The sequence below is a fragment of the Nilaparvata lugens genome, chromosome 2 (assembly GCF_014356525.2).
Source record: "Nilaparvata lugens isolate BPH chromosome 2, ASM1435652v1, whole genome shotgun sequence".
In the NCBI taxonomy this organism is placed as follows: domain Eukaryota; kingdom Metazoa; phylum Arthropoda; class Insecta; order Hemiptera; family Delphacidae; genus Nilaparvata; species Nilaparvata lugens.
Window position 1 is genome coordinate 81854870 of NC_052505.1, and position 23257 is coordinate 81878126.

Consider the following 23257-nt stretch of genomic DNA (forward strand, 5'->3'; position numbering starts at 1 on the left):
TGTTGGGATTTTGAATAATTGTTCAATACCATATTGAATTTAATATATTGAAGAAATTCAATTTTCATCGTTTGAATATCAATAACGTTCAAAAATTCATTCGACGAGAGAAACGTCATTACAGAGTATTTTAATGTTCAGACAAGTAGATTCAACATGTTGACACCTTAAAATTGCAATCCAACACTTTCTTAAATTCATTCTTCTGATACCGTACTCATAAGCTGTTTTGTTCATTTTTGACAGTTAATGTGTATTACTTCCATGGAGAACAAGACACTGAACCAGAACAGGAAAATCTCTCAAATGCAACTGAAGCAATAATTGAAGGTGAGGGTATTATAGTCTACTGTAAATTCTCTAATGTGATAATTACAGTATTTTAAAAGCAAGCTGCTTTTAAGCAACACTGAGTAAAAAAGATACATTTTTAGTGAGTTAAAAGGCCTCACTTTTTATTGTTATCATGAATAAATTATTTATTTATTTGTTGATACAATTATAAATCATATGAATATGATCGGGGATAGAACAACAGACATAGCCCAAAACTATTCTGTTCCCAAATTTTGATAAATAATAAAATGTCCGGGAAAATAGATAGGTAATAATAATGGGAGAAAATATGGGATCATTATCTACAAATATTAGAACGTTGGGGTTTTAATCAATCTTTCTATTAAGTACAGTAGATCGTTCAATAATCATTCTCATGAATAAATATTTTTCTGCCGTATAGGCTATATTATTATAAATTGTTACTGAATTTTTTATAAGTTTCACACTTCATTGATTCATGAATCTATGTCTTGTGATGAAAACTCTGACACCAAACCTGAGCCAGCCAGGTCACTCGATATTATTATTATTGTGAATGATATATTAATTTCTGAAACTTCTAGCAAACCTCTAAAGCTCTTTCCTTTATTATATTAGCCTATAAAGATTAGAGGATCTTGTAAACTTTTGAAATGTTATGGATATGGGAAATGCATGGTTTTTGTTATTTGTTGTAACATGGCAATATTCATTATCAATTTCTAGTCTTAATTTCATTCTGGACTAATAACATATGCAATATAGCTAATTAGAACTTTGTGACCAGCACAGATTCAAATTTTATTTGAGCTTAATACTTAATAGAACTGACGACAATTGATATTATTATGGTAGATAGGCCTACCCATATAATAATAAGATGGTAGCCTGATGAGTGAGGAGATTATCTTCCTTCAATCTTATAATATTATTTGAAGGATGGTCTAATTAACTTTTTGATGAATTTTTGTTCCAATATAATGAAATCTTTGATAAGAAAATACTTTTTTCTAATTTGAATAATTTGTTTTTGTTGCATAATCAATCTGCAATATTACAAATTTCAAAGGAGAAACTGGAGAGAAGCCAGAGGTCGATTTTATGCCTGGTCAAATTGAAGGTAGGTGGCCCAGCTATCCATTTACAAAATCCATAGTTATCACAAATAATTAAAAAGTTCTCTGAAAACGTATATACTCAGGGCTACTCAATTTCTTTTCTGTAAAATAACATCATAATTTTTTAAATCATTTTATTATAGAATAACAAATTGAAAACAATATCTAGCTCTAATGTAAACATATTAAAAAGCTATATATGTACAAATAATTAAAAAGTTAAAAAAACTGTTTCCCGTTCTTCATTTCTCGAGAGACAACTGAAGGCAACTAGTTCTATCAACACAGTGAAAAATCCAATATCTAGAAACTTATAAAGTGTAAATTAATAAGATGCTGATGGTTCAAGGATTGTTCTTGGGTGAGGAGTTATATAAGATGATGCAGAATATTTCAAATGCTCTCAATATATGAGGGGATTGAAGAGGATTATCCTTATTCTTATTATTCGATTATTGAGAATTTAATTTTTTTATTGCTGATGAATGAAGTTGGAAGTTAGTTTGAAATTGATACCAGTACTGTATGTGTGATTTGTGATTGAATAGCACATTGATTCTTGAAACCAATGAAAGTATTAAGCTCGTCGTTATAATCAGCACCCAACACTATTTCACTGGAATCATAATTCATTATCATTATTATCAACTGTGAACTCATCTAAATTATTGATCAAGATGAAGGATTAAGTTAATAGATGTCACAGACATAAAAATTCCACGATGTTTGGAAAAGACTTGAGCTATAATAGAGATACCGTATAGGTTGAATTATTACTTCTACAAACCAGGAGAGACACATGAATCATAACATAAACCCTTGATTTTGATGAAGCTGAAGCAATATACAGAACTCTATACAATAAGCAAATACTAATATATAGCCCTACAATACAAATTACAATATTTTATGATAGGCCTACAATTCAATAAAAAATACCAATACAATACTAATATACAATATCAGTTTTCTTAAATAATTCATTTTAAATTATCCTTCTCCTCCCAAACATCTCAATCGCAGGATAAATCTATAGGTACAAAAGATATCGCGTACCGTATACTACATTCTGTTGTATTCTACAGTTATTATTTTATTGAACATTCTAGTTAATTCATAAATTTTATATTAGGCCTATAATATGTCTCAATCGTTCTCTTAGAATGTATAATTTATTTCATTCATTTCTCTGTGTTGGATTTTTTTGAAAATCTCAGCATCCACTCATCATTATTCCAATATAGGTATCTCAAAGATTCAGCTCATAATAATTTCACTCAACAAATTTATTTTCATCATCATTAATTCTTTGATTCATAGATCACCTTGGGAAAATTCTTATTTTCAAAACTATCATAGTAGTCTATAGCTGGAGAACAATCAGTTTTATTGTTTCAGGATCATTGTACCTGAAAAGTATTTTCAAAAATATGGTTTGTGAAAGGAAAACTGATGATGAAAATACTCTGTATGTCTCCTGCTGTGGCATTTTCCAACTTCCCAATGTAAATGATGAGCATAAAGGTAAGCGTTTTTCACAAACTCTAGTTTCAATCAATAATATTAGGTAATTGAATTATTATTGTGATGACACAATATATGAATGAAGAATTTCCTATTCAATCATTTCAATACAGCTAGCCTATCAGCTAAAAAGAGACTTGAAAAACAAAAAAAAAGAAAATTTCAATTTCAATTTATATCTCTTCCTTTCTCATTTTGAAGTTCCTTTGATGATCAATAGCCTTCTTTATTAGATTAATTAATTATTTGCCTTGATGCAGAAAGGTTTGAAATTATACCATACCAGTAACTCATGATATTCGTTATTCGTATAATGTTTGGTATATAAATTGTTAATTTTCCAAAGAATATAGGCTATAATAATTTACTATCAAATTCAAAATAAAAATAAAACTTACCCTCTATCTGGTATAGAAGTATATAATAACACTGTTATTTTAGCCCTAATAACAATATTAGGCCTAGGTAATGTTATTTGTGAAATTGTGTCATGTATCACAGAAAATTACTCAACAGGAGAATATCATTTTTCTACTCAATGAATTTGAACTTGAAAAATATTAGATTCAACTAATGTTTCAATAAGTTGTATTCAATGATTTTTATAGGATGCCTGTCACTGGAAGCTCAGAAAGTGTTTGACAGTATTGATTACCTATTCAGGATCAAGTTGAATGTTGACGATAAGTTGATAGGCTCACGTCAGTCAATTGGTGAGTATGATTCAACATAATATGCGCATCAATAATGAGTAGGCCTTCGGTAAGGTAGATCAGAAAATAAAAAATTGATAATCTATATTATTATTTATTCTGCTTCTAGTGTAGGAAATAATCTCATGTGAGTCTATATGAGAGTGGAGATCCTGGAGTTCAATGATTTATAAATTTGAAAAGGTCTTATTGAGTAAAGTTTGAGGACTATGAGGAGTTTGGGTTTGAGTCGGACTGATCGATTAGATAAATGGAGAATTGATCGAAAGCTATCAATTTACCATGCTCTTATCAAGAATCAAATATAAACTTAAAATTCTCTCTATTCCACAATAAACACAGTATAGGATAGAAGACGAACTTCAAACCCTTGAAACCACCCTTAAAGTTAAATTATCGCCGAAAAGATTTTTTTAGTGAGCACCTATATAGGATCTATAAGGAAGCTTTATATTTCAAGTTTTGTTGAAATCCATCTGTAGTGAGGTCCACGTTATAATGACAGTGTTTGATTAGCAATTGGTATTGCTATCCTTGTCCATCATTCAATAAAGCTGATAGCCATATCTCTTTTTCGCTTTTCTCTGTTGCCAGATCGTCTTTGAACAATGTGAAATTAACATTTTATTAACAGAATATTTCATCTCAATTATGAAAATTCATTAGGAAATTGTTGGAAAATATAATTTCTTGCTTGATAAAATATAATATTGATTATTTTAAACGACAATGTACCGTTAATATTACATTAATAAACCTGTATAAGCTACAGTCTATAGAAGGCATTGATAAAAGAGGATCGGCAACGTTTTTCTCCTATATCTCCACTGCCATTATAACGTGGACCTCACTATAGTAGTTTTTCAGAAATCAAGATCAGTGAGCTAAGAATTTTTCAAGTATAGATTTGATAAGAATAGCAACTCCTATAATTATGTATGCGTACTTGCTCAAGAACAAAATAATAAAAACTGTTTAATTTGAATGTCAGGTGTTGCTCCACCATCGAACAGCTGCTTCGATGTCGGTGGAGGCAGCAAGTTGTGCGCTGACTTCACACTTGTCGTCTTGGACAATGGCGAGGCCAACGAGAGTGCCTTCAACACCTGCGCACTGATGATCATCAGCTCCAAGTTCCGCCGGTCCTGGGAGACCGCACCCGATGTGCAGGACTTGGAGATAAAGACGGAGTATCTGCCGTGCGACACTGAGAAGAGTCAACTGCTTGAGAAGAGCACCAACAAGTTTGCCACTGTCATGAGGATTTACCTGTCCACAATTGAGGAGGAACCGAGCACTAAAGTCCATACCAAAGAGGGAGTACAAGGTAACACCGTCTAAACACTCGCATATTTCCACAACATAATCTACAATTTGAAGAGCATAGTCACTACCTCCGTAAACAAAGCCATATAGTGCAAGACAGTTGGTTGATGGTAACGTCAGCACAGGTAGGGCTCCTACACCAATAAAAACACTAGCTGATATAGATCAGTTGAAATCAACAAATTTTTATTGGTGTAGGAGCCCTACCTGTGGTAATTCCACCAGAACGCACTATGGCTTAGTTTACGGAGGTAGGGGCATAGCCTACACCTACAACTATATGTTGATAAAAATACAGACCTCATGTGAAACCGCTATGTTACTACCGCATTTGTAGGGTACAGTAGTTGATATTCCAAAATTTCTACTGGTTTATAATCACTTTAGAATAAGTTATGTTGATTATTTTTGATCTTCATAATCATCATCATCAATTTTTATCAGCAATATTATTTATTCCGCATTTTAGCGATATGATTATTCCAAAATATTAGCGATGATGAAGTGATTTTGATTCACCATTGACTATCAAAAGTCTACATTTTATTATGACACTAGGGTTTGCGGATTATTTTGGAAGAGCTTGGTTTTGAAGAATAGGTAATATTAATAAAGAATATATATATCTATGAGAATCGTCAGGAATATCGCTTAAACTGTTACACGTGATATCCTTAATAATTCTCATAGAGATATATACATAAGGATAATAAAAAACACACAATTAGAATGATCTGGATAGAAAATGGTAGATTACTAATATTTTTGATAATTCTGTCCTACATTTTATAGTTTCCTTTGTGTAATACCATCATCCAAGCTCACGTTGATAGCAAAATATATAATAATATATATATATAAATAGGTAGCTAATATATAAATAACATTATATATATATATATATATATATATATATATATATATATATATATATAATAATATATATAATGGGCATACTCTACAAAAATTCAGCCCTTTTGTAATGAATATATTAGACCTGACATTGGACAATGAATTGATTGATACTCTCTAATATTCCAACCATTCTTATTCACGAGTATTCAGGACAGATTATTGCATCTGAAAAAGGTATCAATAGAATAGAGTCAATCTTTGATTATTGTATGTTTCATACTGATATTCTATTATAGGCTATAACATAATAGCTTCACAATAAATCATAGACCTCATGAACTGTTGCAATGTTGTGCGTGGGAGTCAGCAAAATAATGTTTTAGAAATAATATCATCTTATTGATGCGTATGTAGATCATTGAATGAATTACTCATTAACCGAGCGAAGTGAGGTCTAAGATTCAAGTAGACGGTTTGGCATTTCTCTTAAAGTTTAAATGTTTATATGTTGCGCATTTACGGCGAAACGCGGCGTAATAACACCTAGTTGTCTTCTGGTTTTCTCGCGCTGAATTCCGGGAAGCGTTATATGATAATCAAATCTTGTGTGATCTGATAAAATAAATAGTTGGTGTATCAGTGTGGATGTGCATATGGTTTGGGACGTCGTTCAGTTATAAATTTTATTTTTTCTTTGATAAAATTTGTGTTTATTATTTGTTATTATATTCTTTAATTTTTATAAGTTTTCGAATTTTGAATTCTCAATTTTTTTTCATTTTTACTCTTTCCATAAGTATTTGAAATCTTTGTATTTTCATTTTTGAATTAGGTGGTATTTTTGTTGTTTGTATTATTCATTATTGCATAAGTTCGTATTATTTTTATCATTATTTTATTTCTTCATTTGTATCTTTAAACGTTTTATTGTTGAGGAGACATATTTGAGGAAACCCATTGTATCCATTGTGGATAAATGAATAAATAAATGAACTATTGATTGCGTGCAATAGCGCATGCAATTAATTAACTAAAATAACATAGTATTGTCTCTCGAACTTTCTCTGCTTTGAACTTGGGCTGTCCTGTTGCCAGTATGTCTTGAAAGAGATTAGCTTTTGATGTTAGCATTTTTGATACACCAACCCCAACAGCCATTAACCGTTTTCACACCGATATCTCGCCGACACGACATACAGACAGGATTTACTGTGATGGACAGCATAAGAGGAGGCTGTTTATAAATGCGCGAGGTCCACTGTTCACAGAACTACCAGTTAATTTTTGAGAATACTGTTATGGAATTAAAACCAATAGGCTTACTTTTTCCAACTGTAGCCTACAACAGTTAATAGTGATGAGTTACTGCAATGTACCTAGAATAAATGTAGCCTATTCTAGGTACATTGAGTTACTGCATTTGTATTAGACAATGCATATAACTATTGTATAGCCTATCTGGGAGCAAATCACATGTTTCTATCTCTGATAAAATTTATTGGAAATTGAAAGAGTCTACTACTCTTGATGAATCAATCAATTATACTTTTTCAAGATGAATAACATTTTATAAATTTTATACCTCCAATGCTAATACAATATTCATAATTTCATAATTGGCTATTTCCTCATATTTTCTATCTTCTTTTTATTGGAAATCGTATAATGTTGGGAATTATTGTATAGTGTGAAGGAGGCAAAATGGGGTTTTTACCTGTTGTCTCCATAAATAAATGAATAAAAATTTGAAGATTATACAAACTATCCATTATTAATCTTTCTCATGGTAAAACCTGAAATTTACAGCATCGCTTTTCCTGAAGAGTGTTACTGAAGACATGGTTTGTGATATCAAGCAAGATTCTACATATTCAGTTTCCTGCTGTGGGAATATAAAAATACCTGGCTCAGAGAAAAAACCAAAAGGTGATATTGATCGTATCTTTAACATTCACTTTCAAGTTACATGTTAGATAATAAATTATAATAATATTTTTATAATTAGTATGTTCAGCATAAGTCATTTATGAGAGAAATTGAGTGAAGCTACAATTTTTTTCAATACAATTACAAATACAAATGAGGAAATATTTCCTGTTTTTTTAAGGTACCTATCAAAATTGACTTTAGAACTGAAGAAAATTGAATTATGCTGATTGGATAAGCTTATTGGATTTTTCCCTTTCCCAATATTCATAATTTATATTTTTTTCTTTTTGATTTCCTTTGATCCAATGTCAATAAAGGATTAATGAGGAAAAGGATTAATGAGGAAATGAGGAAATATTTCCTGTTTTTTAAGGTACCTATCAAAATTGACTTTAGAACTGAAGAAAATTGAATTATGCTGATTGGATAAGCTTATTGGATTTTTCCCTTTCCCAATATTCATAATTTATATTTTTTTCTTTTTTGATTTCCTTTGATCCAATGTCAATAAAGGATTACATCAACCAATTTATAAAATTACGGTATCAAACTTTGTTATATTTATTTGAGATATAATTTGAATTATAATTAAGATATGAATTAACTTATGAATAAGTGGATAACATCAAATTTTACACCACTTTTTGCTATTAAAAAGACAACTAGCTGTCAGTTTTTTTACATTAAATGAATGAATCACTCACTGTGACAACGAGATCTTTCGGCAGATCCGTGGCCGCCAATCTTTATTTGTCTCAATCTGTATCTTCATTCTAATTTTAAATCTTTGTGATTCAAATTTTATATAACTTTTTGCTATTAAAAAAACGACTAGCAGTCAGATTTTTCACAATAAATGAATTAATGACTCACTGTGACAACTAGATCTTTGGCAGGTGCCCCATATTTTATTCCTGGTTGTCGAATTTTATACCTCCACAATAGGCCTATAGCCTACTCTATTTTTATATCTGTATGATTCAAATCCTTGGAGACTATATTCAGTAAAATAGTGGAATGAGTATGCTTCTTATTATCAGATTTATACGTCAGAGTGCATCATTTTTATTATTTGTATAGGCTATAGGAGCACTGCTTCTAAAATAATTGATTTAAAGGATTTTTCTTTACCACATTATTATTAATAAAAGGATATTCCCCGTCAATCACCGATGATAGATGTTATTGCAGTCGAATAATTATTTTACTGTTTTACAGGATGTATAATTCTCGAAGCAAAGAAATTATCTGAGAAAAACGATGCAGATATTACTTTTGGAATGAAGATCAAAGTGGATGATGATACCATTGGTTACACAGATACTAAAGGTATGGAAAATGTGGGTGTGGAGTAAACTACATACGAGTAAATTCAAAATTTTGAAAAAGTTTTTTTATTAATTCCTCACTCATGCAAGCTACAAATAGGAGCAAGTGATTTTCTCAGATATGTAGGTACCTAGCTAACTTAACTTAGATAAGATAAGATAATCTCTTTATTCAACACAGCATATAATACAATATACATTTGAATATCGTCTAGTCACAGGTCATTCCTTGAGGAATTGTTGAAAATATACTCACATCAATGGACATAAAATAAGCACCAGTACAAAGACGTCAGATACAAAAAGTAGTTTTTAAAAGTAGTGCAGGACATAGAAATTTATTATTACTAGATGCTTCAATCATGTATTACAGAAATAATCATTGAAACTATAATAAGCTTTTGCAACAAGAAAGCTGTATAATTTCTTTTTGAATATATTCTTGTTTGTTAGGGACTGCAGCTCAATTGGTAAATTATTGTAAAGCTTTGAACCAATGTAAGAAGGCATTTTCTCATACAGTTGAAGCCTGTGCTGTCTTAAAGCTAATTTATTTCTGCCTCTAGTATTATGATTGTGGATGTCAGCGTTTGTGGCCAGATCTGAGATATGGTCGTGAGTGAAGACTAATAATTTGAAAATATAAATTGAGGGTAGAGTTAGAATGTTCAAATAGACGAAAGCCTCTCTACATGACTCATTAAATTTGAGTCCAGCCAAATAGCGAATAGCTCTTTTTTGCAATTTAAATATTTTTTGGAAGTGCAAATCTGCAGTGCTTCCCCATAACTCTATCCCATAAGCAACATGGGAGTGAAACAATGCAAAGTAAACCATCTTTGAAACAGATAATGGTACAAATTTTACCATATTTCTTATCACAAAAAGATCTCTACTCACTCTATTAACTATTACATTTACATGCTCATCCCACACAAACTTTAAATCTAGCTCTAGGCCAAGTAATTTCACAGAATCTGTATTTCGTATACAATCATTCCTATAAACAAATGTGGCTCAATCGCACTGTGTCTCAGACTAAAATTTATTAGACTACTTTTTTTTGAATTTACTGTCAGGGAGAGCGAATTAAAATACTGAACAACTCTATTACACACCAGATTACAATCAATTCTAGGTCTTCCAAGTTTCTGTCCGCAAATATCAAAGATGTATCGTCAGCGTACAGCGTCAACTTATTTTGAGGTACAAGAGAAGAATATCATTTATATATAGTATAAAAAGAAGAGGTCCCAAAATAGAACCCTGCGGTACTCCTGAGGATACTTTAACAAGTTTTGAAGCGGTTTGTTCCTGATCGCCTTGAATTGAAACATACTGATATCGATCAGACAGATATGACTTTATGAGATCATTTGCTCTACCATTTATACCAAGGCCATTTAATTTATCTAACAACAGGCTGTGGTCCACGCAATCGAAAGCCTTAGATAGATCTAGCATTACACCAGCCGTATATTTACCATCTTCAATGTTTGTTATCAGTCCTTCAAAAATCTCTATAAGGGCTGAAGTAGTTGATTTCTGTTTTACAAAACCATGTTGATTGGGTTAAATCAGATTATGCTTAACAAGGTAGGCTACCAGTCTAGTGAGAATGATGGTTTCAAAAATCTTTGAAAAAGCTGTTAAAATTGAAATGGGTCTGAAATTATTTATGTCATGTTTGCTATACCTTCTTTGAAAAGTGGAATAACTTTAGCTATTTTTAAAATGGCCGGAAATTCACCAGATTCGAGCATTGAGTTGACGATGCAAGATATTGGCTGGGCAATGGCTCTTTTACACTGCTTTAACACCCTTAAGGAGACATCATCATGACCAGTGCTATTTTTTGGCTTAAATCTATCGATGGTTTGTAAGATCTCATCTTCGTTAGATGGTATTAGGTAGAAGTGCTCAGATGGCGGAACTGGAACATTCTGGTTGCTTATAGGAGTATTATTAGAAGTCAGTTGTGTTTTATTTAAATCTTTACTTAATCTTTGAGCAACACTAGCAAAAAAATTGTTAAATTCGTCTGCAATACGTCTTTTGTCAGTAACATGTTCATCCTCAATATCAAGTCCTAGTAAGTCAATTTTTCGTTCAAACCCTTTACCTCTAAATTGATTTATTAGCTTCCAACTGGTTTTAGATCTATTTGTTGAATTTTTAATTAAATTACCATAAAATTCTTTTTTTGCTCTGGTTACTAGCTGGTCATAATGATTTTTTACACTGTTAATAAGAGATGTATCTAAATTTGGTATTGCGTTTGCCTTCCCTGTTGCAAATTCAAGCACAGTTCTAATTTGTTTAATTTCTTCAGTCATCCAGTTACCACCGCTACGTTTCTTCCTTTTCGTCGTAGGTGAGGGCTTGGTCACAATAGGACAATGAATGTTATAATAGTGAAGAAAGGTTTGATGGAACAACTCATATTTGTTGTTTGTTACATTTTCGGAGGCAACAGCACTCCAATCTACAACTGACAAAGCCGCCTCAAAGCCAACCATATTATTGACACTGCAATTACGGAATGTAACATAGGAAATATTTTTTGCAATGGGAGTACAATTCGTAAAATTCAACACAATAGACTGAGCAGTGTGGTCCGATAGCCATGAGTGTATTACGTCTACATTAATATTAGTCAATGAGGAACTAGTAATTATATTATCAATGGCCGTTTTACTAAGCTCTGATACTCTAGTGGGAACTTCAATATTGTACCTTAAACTAAACTGATCCAGTACATTCAAAAAAGCTCTACGTTGGCAAGAATCCATCAAGAAGTCAATATTGAAATCACCTGCACAGATTAATTTGATTCCCATATTCGCCGACAATTTCTCAAGGACATCAATCAGATTGTTGAAAAATAAGTTTATGTCACCATTTGGAGGCCGATAAATACCTAGAAGTACGTATACATCCTTATTTATATTGAACTTGGAACAAGCTAATTCAATGCATCCCTCTATACAAAAATCATTTACGTTCATTTTAACTATGTTACGGGGCTGTTGATTACCGCACGTACTGTGGTATATAGCAACGCCACCCATACTCTTATTAACTCTACAATAATAATCAATTAGACGCATATTTTGTACATTCAAACAAGTTAGCTCCGTGTTTTTTAAACCGTGTTCAGTTAGAATTAGGAAATCCGGTCGTTCCAAGTCAAGGAATATTTCTAGTCTATCTATTTTGTTATTTAAAGATCTAATGTTCTGGTGTATAAATTTTATTTTCAGAGGCGCTGACTTATTTGTTTGAGCAGATAAGGCATCATATTGACAAAATTCAACCGATATTGATTAGTATCAATACCGGCCAAGTGGTCTAGTTTTTTAAAGGAATAGGTTTATCAATTTGAATAGATGTATCTGTATTAAGTTCCCTCAAAATCTGATCAGCAATGTAGCGCTTACCCATGTTGTTCAAGTGAAGCCCATGATTTGTATGAAAGCGTCTCCCCAGCTTACCCAGTTCCAAAAGAGTGACATTTTCAAAGCGTTTACACGTTTTTCGTATCTGAATATTTGCCCATTCAACCAATTTATTAACGCACGACCAATCAGGGAGGTCATACCTGTGAGGAACATCGAATACGAGAACTCTAGTATGTCTCAAATCTGACAGTCTCCTGCGTAAAACTGATATTAAATTCTTGGCCTCATTTCTGGCTATATCGTTAGTTCCAGCAATAAATACAGCGGCATCCAGCGGACCTAAATCAGAACAGTCACCACCGCTCTCACTGGTCACATCTTGAAAAACAGCTCCCGGCTTAAGTGTACCTATTACTTGACATTTTTCATTTTTGTCATTCATAATTTATCAACGACATTACGACCCTGACTATCCATGAAAAGTTTAATTTTTCTTATAGGATCAGAAGCTTTTGACTTGGGCAAAAGAGATTCTCTCTCAAGATTAACATTATTCATTGAAATAATCGGTTGTGGAAAATCACCAGTTGTAGCTTCAAATTCATCAGTCTGATGCTTCAAATAATTGACAATAGTGTTCAGTACATGCAATCTTTGTTTCTTAGCGTCAAATTTCCTTAATTTAAAATTTTTATAAATACCGGACAATTATTTTTATTTCTAATTTTAATGTAACTTTCAAGATGAAAAAGTGCAAAGATGCCACAGTCGAAAGAATTTTGCTGCTGCAAACAATCAATATGAACCACTCTATCTGAATTGAATGTTGGTTTTAGCCTCTCTATTAAGATATTTAAAGATTGTTATTATACTGTCGCAATGAGTCAAAATTATAAAACGTTTTGTCAATATGATCAAAGACAACTAGGCTCCAGTGAGAGCAAGTCCATCCATCCATACAATTATTGGTGCGACTGTCATTCAGAATGAATGCAATATTTCTGTTTACACACGAATTTGAACTTAAAAAAGAGTGATCATAATCATTATCATTGACAATAAGTGATACTACAACCGTGTCAACAACAATTAAATCCTTACAGCTAGAAAACATTTTCCTACAATATACATTTATGTCATTGTCCGTGAGTAATTCATCATTTATGAATGTATGTAATCGGTCAATTAGAGTTCCAGTAGGCGTACTGTCTCCAATTTTAACAGTCTGTGTTGTTGCATCTCTAGCAGCATCCAGGCGCTGCATCAATTGAATGTCTAGATTGATTGATCTGTCCAAGGCCGCATTACGCTGAATCTCTAACTCCTCAAGACGAGATTTCAACAGTTCATTTTCACTTCTCAACTGAGAAAGTTCATCATTCAATGGACCAGATAGAAGGTTCGAATTATTATCGGATACCAATAATGATTGATTAAAGTCAATATTTTGTTTCTCCACTTGGGTAGCCAAGCCATCAGTAACAAGGGACGGTGACGAAAATTCGGGTGAAGAATGCGTTAAAATATTATCACACGTGTGTGTACCAGCTAAGTCACAATGCTATCACACGTTATATTAGTCTTTAAGGAAGCCGCGCACTCCTTATCAAGGCACCGCCACGTGATACGATTGCTAACAGTAGAGCTGAAAGATTTTCTGTATTTATGTCCTTTATATATAATTCCAGGTTTACCCTTTGAAGTTTGAAAAAGATTAATACTTTCCATTTCAATGAGAGTGAGTAATCAGCGTTGTCAGAGACAAAGACAACAGATAACACAAGTAATGAAAAGCTACAGATTTCCAACAATACTCTTATTGCTATGGTAACGAGTTTCCCGCCAGAAAATCAAAAGTCCGCACAGCTGATCATACCAATTAACGGTTCAAAAGTACATTCCAATACAGAACTGTCTTATCTTATCACTTGAAATGAAACGGCCGAAAAGACGGTAAAATTTGTACAGTTCGACCCACCAAGATAAACATTCAGTGTATATATCTCTCGTTCAAAAAGTTCCAAAATATATAGTATGAACAACAGGATCTGACATTGGATCTGACACTTGTGTTGTTGGAAATCATTCAATCATATACAAGAAAACCTCATAGAATTCACATTTTCAGATAGAAACTCAATCAAGTAGGTACCTTTTTTATTGACTCTGATTAGTTTGAACTAATCGAGTAAAATATAAGTGAAAATTCTGTAAAAAGAAAATATATATGACGATAGTACATGTGATTGATCGAGTAAAATAAAACAAACTTGGTAACTTTTATCGAGTTCTAATAACTCTAGTAGTCCTATAGATAAAAGTGAGTACTTTTCAAAAAAATAGAGAATACATTATCATTCTTTGTGCATAAACGTAATCATATAACCGGAATGATTTCGTTTAGTGATGGGTCTATTGCTCCTCTCGAAAATGATTCACTTTCTAAAAAAGAAACACTGTATGCCTCCAATATACAATAACTTTAACATACACATTTTATAGGCCTAGGTCACTGGCTGAGGTGTTGATCTCTTACTCCTTCAAATTTTCCTGGATAGTTTACCTAATTTTTAGCTGAAAGTCCATTTCTTTGCACTGTGTGATAAGATAATATAAAGCTGTTGAATGAGGTACCATTTATAACAGTCATATTTAGAATTTATTGATATTATCTTTATTGTAATCAACTGATCAACCAATCAACTACAATAATATAATATATGAATTTGAATGTTATACGTTTCAGTAGAACATCATAGTTCACTTTCCAGTTGTTGAAATCTTACTCCTTTAAATTTTCCTGAATAGTTCACCTGTCTATTAGCTAAAAGTCCATGTCTATACACTGTTGTTATAAGATAATACACGGCTGTTGAGAGAGGTACCATTCATAACAATCATATTTTGGAACTGGAATTATCTTTATTGTGAGCAACTGATCAACCAATAAAATTAAATATAAATTTGAATATTATAGGTTAATAGAAGAACATCATAATTCATTTTGTTGAAAAAACATCATAATTGATCATTAAAACACATTAAGAGGTCACTCAGAATTAATGATGATTTCAAAAATTTAATAATCATTCATAATAATATTTCTCAAAATTAACTTAATATCTGACTCCTGCTTGCCCTCGAGTGATCTTTCAATCACTTTGCAAGTCAGTATTTTATTTCATCTATATTTCTTGTTTTTTTTTCTTGTAATTTGATACAGTGGCTAGTGATAGTCAAATCAAATTTTTTATTCCATACAAAAACAGTTAACAAACATAAAAATAAATTACATTTTATGGAAAGATTAGCATCCGCAATCAAAGAATCTGAGCGCGGATGCGAGTTGTGCTATTTCATAAAACTAAAAAGAAATATAATTATAATTTTATTCTAAGAACAAAAACAAAAAATAGAATATTACTAAAAATTACTTATAATTGACATATTACTAAACATGAATAACAAAAGAAACCTATTGAAAAAATAATAGTACGGTATTGTGTCTGAAATGATTAATTTATTTTTAAAACTATGATGATTGATTCTTAATGTTAGCATTTTGCTTATTTTGAAAGTTTTGTTGAAATATTGTAGTATAGTCAACGAACGTGCTATGAAGTAACAATTTTTTGTGATTTACTGTTTATAGAGACTTCCATCATAGTATTGGCATAATAAAAATATTGTAATTATTGTTCTATTGTAATTTAATTTATAAAAAGTGTAACTATTGTAGGCTATTTAAAAATTGACTTGATGAAATAAACATCTATTCTATTCTATAAGCTATTCTATAATAAATCTTTAATTTTTCAACAGGTTTGTTACTTCCGGGCACCAAATGTTTTGACATTGGTGCATTTCCTGGCTTCGAGATGTGCGTCGATCTCTCAATTTTGAGTATGAATAGCGGATTCGTCGATGAGAGTATTTTCAAATCGTGTGCCCTGTTAACAGTCAGCTCGAAGAGTCACACTCAGTGGGAAGGGATACCACCCCTCAGCGATGTCATCGGCAAATCATCAGCAATCTCTTGTGACAGTACTGAGAATGACATTATCAAAACGACTGGTAGCTTTGTGATGGCCATTGCCAGGGTATTTGTCAATTCTAGTGCTTCGGAGAGCAATAAACCAAAAAAACAGGTAGCAGCCACAATTGCGACAGTTGATAGCCAGAATCAGCATCCACCATACGGAGGTAATGCAAAATTTGTATTTCCAATTATTTCTAAGTAATGTGATAAGTTATAAATAATAGGCTTATAACTATTTTTTTTTTTCATTAAAAAAATTTGACTTCTATAGTGTGGTCCAATAATGTCAGTGAAAAAAGATAGGAGAAAACGTTGCTGAACCTCTGTCTTGTCGTCAATGCCTTTTATAGACGGTAGCTGATGCAGGTTTATTGATGTAATATTAACTAATCATTTTCGTTTGAATTGATCAATTTTATTTTATTAAGCAAGAAATTTTATTTTTCAATACTTTCATAATGAATTTTCATAATTAAGATGAATCATCGTGTTAATTAAATATTAATTCTATATTGTTGAAAGCCGATCTGGCAACAGAGCAAAGCGAGAGAGAGATAGCGCTATTCGCTTTGTTGAATGAAAGACAAGGATAGCAATACCATTGCTAATCAAACACTGCCATTATAACGTGAACCTCACTATAGTCTTTATATTCAATAACAGAAAGTGATTCAATAGTAAGCAGTGTTAGTGATGAATAACCTACGTTTTAGACATAGCCTACTTCTATCAAAATTCGGAGAGGGAACAGTTTTGGGCTGGGCCTTTTCTGATCATATATTTGATTTGTGTATTATAAAATGTAAATAGAATAAATAACTAGGTACATTGATGAATACCTCAATAATATTGATTGAAAACCATATTATGACCCCAAATAATAGGCTACCAGGAAGTTAAATAATATTTTCACTATTTTTAAGACAAAGTTAAGAAATAGAAGACGTTTTGGGCAATAGTCTGTTTTTTCTTTTCTGAATTTGTTTGCTTTATTCAATAGTATTTGTTTGCTTGAATGAACAAATATGTCATCTCTAATCTCTAGTTTAAGATTTTTGATTGAATATATTCTCACTATTCATTCCATATTTTTGATTATATAACTCATCACCTTTCTTGCATCAGCAACTTTGATGGATTGCATTGTACCAGAAGAATTAATTTTGATTTTTTCTAATAAGCAAATTTGATTAATTTTTTATTTTGGAAAGATACAAAATCAGAATTATATTCCTCAAATATTCAAGCTTCAATTCTTATTTCAGTATAGATTCAATTGTAATCTGTGATAATAATAATAATATTATTTGATAAGACTATTTACCATTATAATAAATTTATTTGATAATCACCATTTCAAACCTTATTCTCTTTTCCTGATGTTCTTTATGAATTATAAATCAATAGATATCTTTTTTATTCTTTTGTTTTTGTTTTTTTTAATGACTATTTTCAACTTATGAATGAATATAAGACAGCAATAAAGAATGAATAAATTAAAATGTAGTAGATAGACAGTTTTGTTTTGTGTAATAGCCCACCTATTTCTTTAACTGTAAACACTGACTCTTTTCATTCATGCCGTACACTATTATTGACAATTTCCAATTTCTACATAAACTTATCTATAATACTAGATCTATTCTAGATTATGTATCAATCTACATTAGTACACTATTGATAAGTAGTACGTCTAATTGATTCCATTCATATGAAATGTAAATCATTGCATCCTAAATTGATTGATATGACTTTTTAGGTGCCATTTATCTGAAAACTGACTTCGAGGGAATGACATGTGAGCTGACCTACTTGGGATCCGCCAATGATCAATACGCTCTAACTTGCTCTGGAAAAGTCACATTGGATGACAATCAGAAACATACAGGTAAGTTATGAGATAATTAAAAGGTCATCCAACCTAATATTATATCATACAAAATGAAAATGATTAGAATAGACTAGAATTGTGATAACATTTGCAAAGACTATAATAATGAGTGTAACAAATAATAATCTCATCTCAAATTAATGAGGTTTATTTTTTCTACACTTGGGGCTTATCCAGACCAACTGATTATATTAAATTAGTTATTTAATCAATTATTGTGATAATGAGGAAAAATAAAAATAATATTAGTCTGAAGCTCTTTGAGGCTCGTTTTTTTATATTCTGAAAATTATAAATAATTATAGACTAATGGTATCAATGTACCTATACCTGTATTCTAGGTATACCTTGAATGGTATCATAACTTATTTATGGGATAGTGATTTTTAGTACACTTACAGAGTTTTTTAACAACTCTCATTCCAAAACTCTCTCAAAATGTGATCTAAAATGTCGACTTTCGATCAAAAGAATCTTTTGAAAGTATGTTTATCCAAGGAAAATTTCTGCGAAAAGCCGGGTCTTCTTGAGATTATTCAAGTCAATAATACCTATAAAAATTAATTCATATCCTGTCCATCATTTTGATTCCTCACATTGACCCATAATTAATAACAATGACCGTAATCCAATTCGATAACCTATAGATGCCTCCCCACTTTCAGTGTCATTTTCTAGAATTGTTTATTCAGATTCCAAGGTCATGATACTTATTTCTGCACTCTCAACATTTTTTAAACACCAATCGGTCGCTGTATCCGCGCCTGATCCAGTTACCGTAGGCCTAACATTCAATATAAGGTTTACCAAAAATTATTTGATGCCAGTGCCAAAACCACAACTGGTATTACCTTAAACCAGATTATGCTCACTGGAAGGAAAATTCAGACCAACATTTGTGATTTGTTGCTTATCTTCCAACTGCATAAGTTGTTTTCTCTTGTGATGTACGCCAAATGTACAGGCAGATCAAAGTTCATCCTGATGATCAGTGCTATCAGTTGATTTTAAGGCGTACTGATCCTACTCGATCTGCTTCAGTCTTCAAGTTGACTACAGTAACATATGGAGCTGCTCTCCGTATCTTGCTATTAGAACTCTTTACCAACATATATATTTTCATTTTCAGCTAGAACATGAATTATTTGATTCATAAATTTCCAGGTGCTCTTCTTGTCAAAAGTATGAGGCGTTTGATCCAAGGGGGTGAGAATGAATATCTCTACAATGTATCACTCACCGTTGATAATGCAGAAGTTATTTCTCTCAATTTCACAGGTAAAATTATTATATCATTGTTGTTATTCCTTGAATATCCTAGAACTAGAGTCACAAGTTGATGTAGGCTGATTTATATTGAATTTAATACTGCTTATAATATAAACAGTATTGCAAAACAATATACTTTACGTTATAATCAGTATCAAATTCAATATAAATCAGCCTTCATCAACTGCCAAGGTCAGGTGCTCTCCTATCAATTATAGTTAATAAATCTTCTTTCAAGTCAGCCTAATTGATATATAATGACTAAGGGCTTTGCATTACCGGTAACTTTCTTAAGAGTTGTATCACTCCATAAATATCTGACCTGGTAATACATTTGTAATTTTTGTGATGAAGCATCAATAAAGAATCAAATAATCAATATCGTAGAAGGACCTATTTGCAGTGATGGTTGAAAATCAAAGAGAAAATGATTATAATTTTATTTTGATCAGAATTGATCCTATGACAAGATATTTACTTCATATAAATACTTGGGTGTTATTTTTTATAATAGAATCAGATGGACCGCTCATATTGACTTCATGAAGAAAAAACTCAGAAAATACATATATGCCTTTAGAGTGATGAGTGAAATTCTGGATAGGAGAGAAATCAAAATGGCCTACTTTGCATATGTTCAATCCCTTCTAGTGTTTGGTATAGTAGCATGGGGGGGCGCATTGAAAACAGCTCTGCAACCTCTCTTCATTGTCCAGAAGGCCATTCTGAAGGCAGGGTTAAAAAAGAGCCCTCTTTACCCAACCAACACTCTTTTCAGTGGAAGCTTAGTATTGACAATAAGACAACTTTTTATAAAAAATTCTATAATACATTTATACTCAAATATGCACATCCTCAGGACCGTGACACATATTCACAATACAAGATATGCTACTAACATTGGTATTGCGGCTATCGCCCTGCAGAAAGCTTTCTCTGAAACCAATTCCTTTTACATTTGTCATGTTCTATATCGAAACTTAACGTCCTATTTTCCACAACAAATATTATTCAATAACATATCCAGAACAGATTTTAAATTAAAATTAAAGATTTTCTTACTACAATTAGGAATAGATAAATCAGAAAATATTATTTCAACTAATTACAATAGTCACCATCAAAACTAACACTGATGATTTTTTGTGCTGAAGGGAACCTATTATCTGCAGTTTCATTATTTTATTAAAGTTAACTTATTTAGGAACGATGGGAGGAAAAGATTATATATAAAAAATTTCTAATTCTCAATTTTTTTGATACTATATTCTCTCCCTAAAAAAACATGTTTTAGTAACTCTGGTCTGCGCACAGGCTTCTAACCATGCAGACCATTTTCATATTATTCATTGTGTTCATTTCATTAAATATAATTGTGTTTCTCATCGTTTTCCATAAAGCCTAAGCCACATTAAGATTTATAAACTTAAATTTGAAATTTAAATCAATAAACTTTCATTTTATATTAGACACTTTACATAAAACTTATTTCTACTTAAATACGGTAATTTGGGTTCTAGGATGATGTTGTAACACAATTGTTATTAAGTTATTTTTTGTATGACAATGAATGAGCACAGCATGTTTTATTTTGTTAAATGATTTTTTTTTTAAATAAAGAAACTTTTGTCTGTCTGTCTGTCTGTCTGTCTGTCTGTCTGAAGTCCAGATACATACATTTCCAATCAATTTTCTTAAACTCTATTATGATTAAATTGTTTCATCCAATTCTTATTTTATTGGATGATTTGACATTTTGTGAGACCTTATTCATCAATTTTATTCTCTCATGTTGAGTGTTGTTGAGTCCTGATTTCAAATGAATTATACAGTTTGATGATAATAATGAAAAATATAACAGTGACAACTGACTAATAATGTATCCGGAGAGATTATTCTATTATGTTCTGATAGTTTGCGAATCAAGACTTTGTATGTTTAATTTGTTTCAAACGAGAATAAGTAATCTGCTCCCTTTATTGGATGTTTCATCAGTTTCAAAAGTTATCCAAAAATAATTAGGCTATAGGGCTACCATTCATGGGAGATAGAAAAACAAAATTTTGTAGTTCATATCTAGGCTACAGCTATATCTGTTGATAAATCAAACATTTATTCTTTATTTTCAATGTAATAGGCTAGGTACACAAGTTGATGTATCTTCTTCTCATGAGTGGGCAAATGGGCATGGGATTATTTTCTCTTTTAGAAAAATGTAGTATAGCTATATAATCGATGTAATAGTAATGTTTATGTACATAATCAGAATGATTGAACGATATGTGACATTTGTTTATTGTGGAACAATAAACAACAACAGAAAGCCAAAAATAAAATTTTGAAAAAACCTCTTGTTGATGATGGAGAAGATTTTTTGTGAATTATATTATTCTTGGATGTCAAGAACATGACTAAAACTTATGGATATGTCAAGAACATCAAGAGCATGGACATGAACATGAATTTTTGTGTAAAAATAACGATTAAGGAAAACTACATCATAGCCTAGGCCTATTTGTTTTGATTACATCACTAGAATATTTCTTATTTAATTTTATATCTATATGTGGAGGTTTCTTGAATGGATTTTATACTAATGTTCACTATTTCTTTGTGATTCTGAAATTGTTTTATTGACAAAATAAACTCCAATTCCAATATGAAACATTTTTTCAAATATTTTTCTCAAGCTATAATGGAATTTATTTTCAGTACCGTACTTTACAGTATATACGATTATTTATTGCCTTTCATGCATTTTATCCTGTTCGAGCTGGCTCTAACAGATATATAGTTTTATTTTCATAATTTGTCACTGTATTCTATGATTGATAATGCAAAAAAAAAACACAATTTCATTTTTTTACATCCACATTCATCAGATTTTGTACCGTAGGCCTACACATCTCACAGTGTCATGTTGAAAGCAATACTACATCTTCATGTTTCTTTAGATGTGCGTTAGCTTCAATACAGAACTGCGGTCCAGTGTACAAATTATAATAAATGTGGATGTGACAAAATTGAAAATGTGTTTTATCAATTATTATGGAGGAATTCCACAATATCATCATCATTCAAAAAAATGTTTAATAATTATTAAAATGAACTTTCTATAATGTAGTGACTGTCATAAAATATTAAAAATTACTTGAGCTTTTTCCACTCTATGAATTATAATCATGATCATAAAAATGATCGTTTATTGGATATAACTCCAATATTTTGACAGTTATCAAAATTCTTTTGAAAAAAATACTAACAAGTATGCAACGAGTCTGTTCTCGCTTTGAGTTCTTCGAATTGAATTTCCATATAGAGAAAATCCATGAAATACTAAAATTAATCAAAACAATATAAAAACATGAAGTACCCTTTCATTTGAAAGATTTGAACTTTGAAACATTTTAAAACAACTAGTAGCCCATACAAGTGATTTCATGAAATACTGTAGGCCTATCTACTGCTGCTATAAGAAATTACTCCACAAAAGTTCACTCAACATTACATTGGTATCTGCGATTTTTTTCTCGATTTTGTAACGGA

General features: G+C 31.3%; 2 protein-coding genes across 4 annotated transcripts in view; both read left to right on the plus strand.

Moving 5' to 3' along the window:
- The window catches only part of LOC111064454 (RYamide receptor-like), a 390152-nt gene that overhangs the window by 104187 nt on the left and 262708 nt on the right, over positions 1–23257 (plus strand). The window lies entirely within an intron of this gene.
- LOC120350005 overlaps positions 1–23257 on the plus strand; it is a 36114-nt gene that overhangs the window by 11875 nt on the left and 982 nt on the right. For all 3 annotated transcript variants that reach the window (XM_039421916.1, XM_039421919.1, XM_039421917.1), the window contains 10 exons: positions 247–330; positions 1388–1438; positions 2835–2960; positions 3569–3673; positions 4665–5000; positions 7661–7780; positions 9002–9112; positions 16335–16715; positions 18311–18439; positions 19607–19720. In XM_039421916.1, the coding sequence (XP_039277850.1) occupies positions 247–330; positions 1388–1438; positions 2835–2960; positions 3569–3673; positions 4665–5000; positions 7661–7780; positions 9002–9112; positions 16335–16715; positions 18311–18439; positions 19607–19720 (1557 nt within the window). The remainder of the gene's footprint in view (positions 1–246; positions 331–1387; positions 1439–2834; positions 2961–3568; positions 3674–4664; positions 5001–7660; positions 7781–9001; positions 9113–16334; positions 16716–18310; positions 18440–19606; positions 19721–23257) is intronic.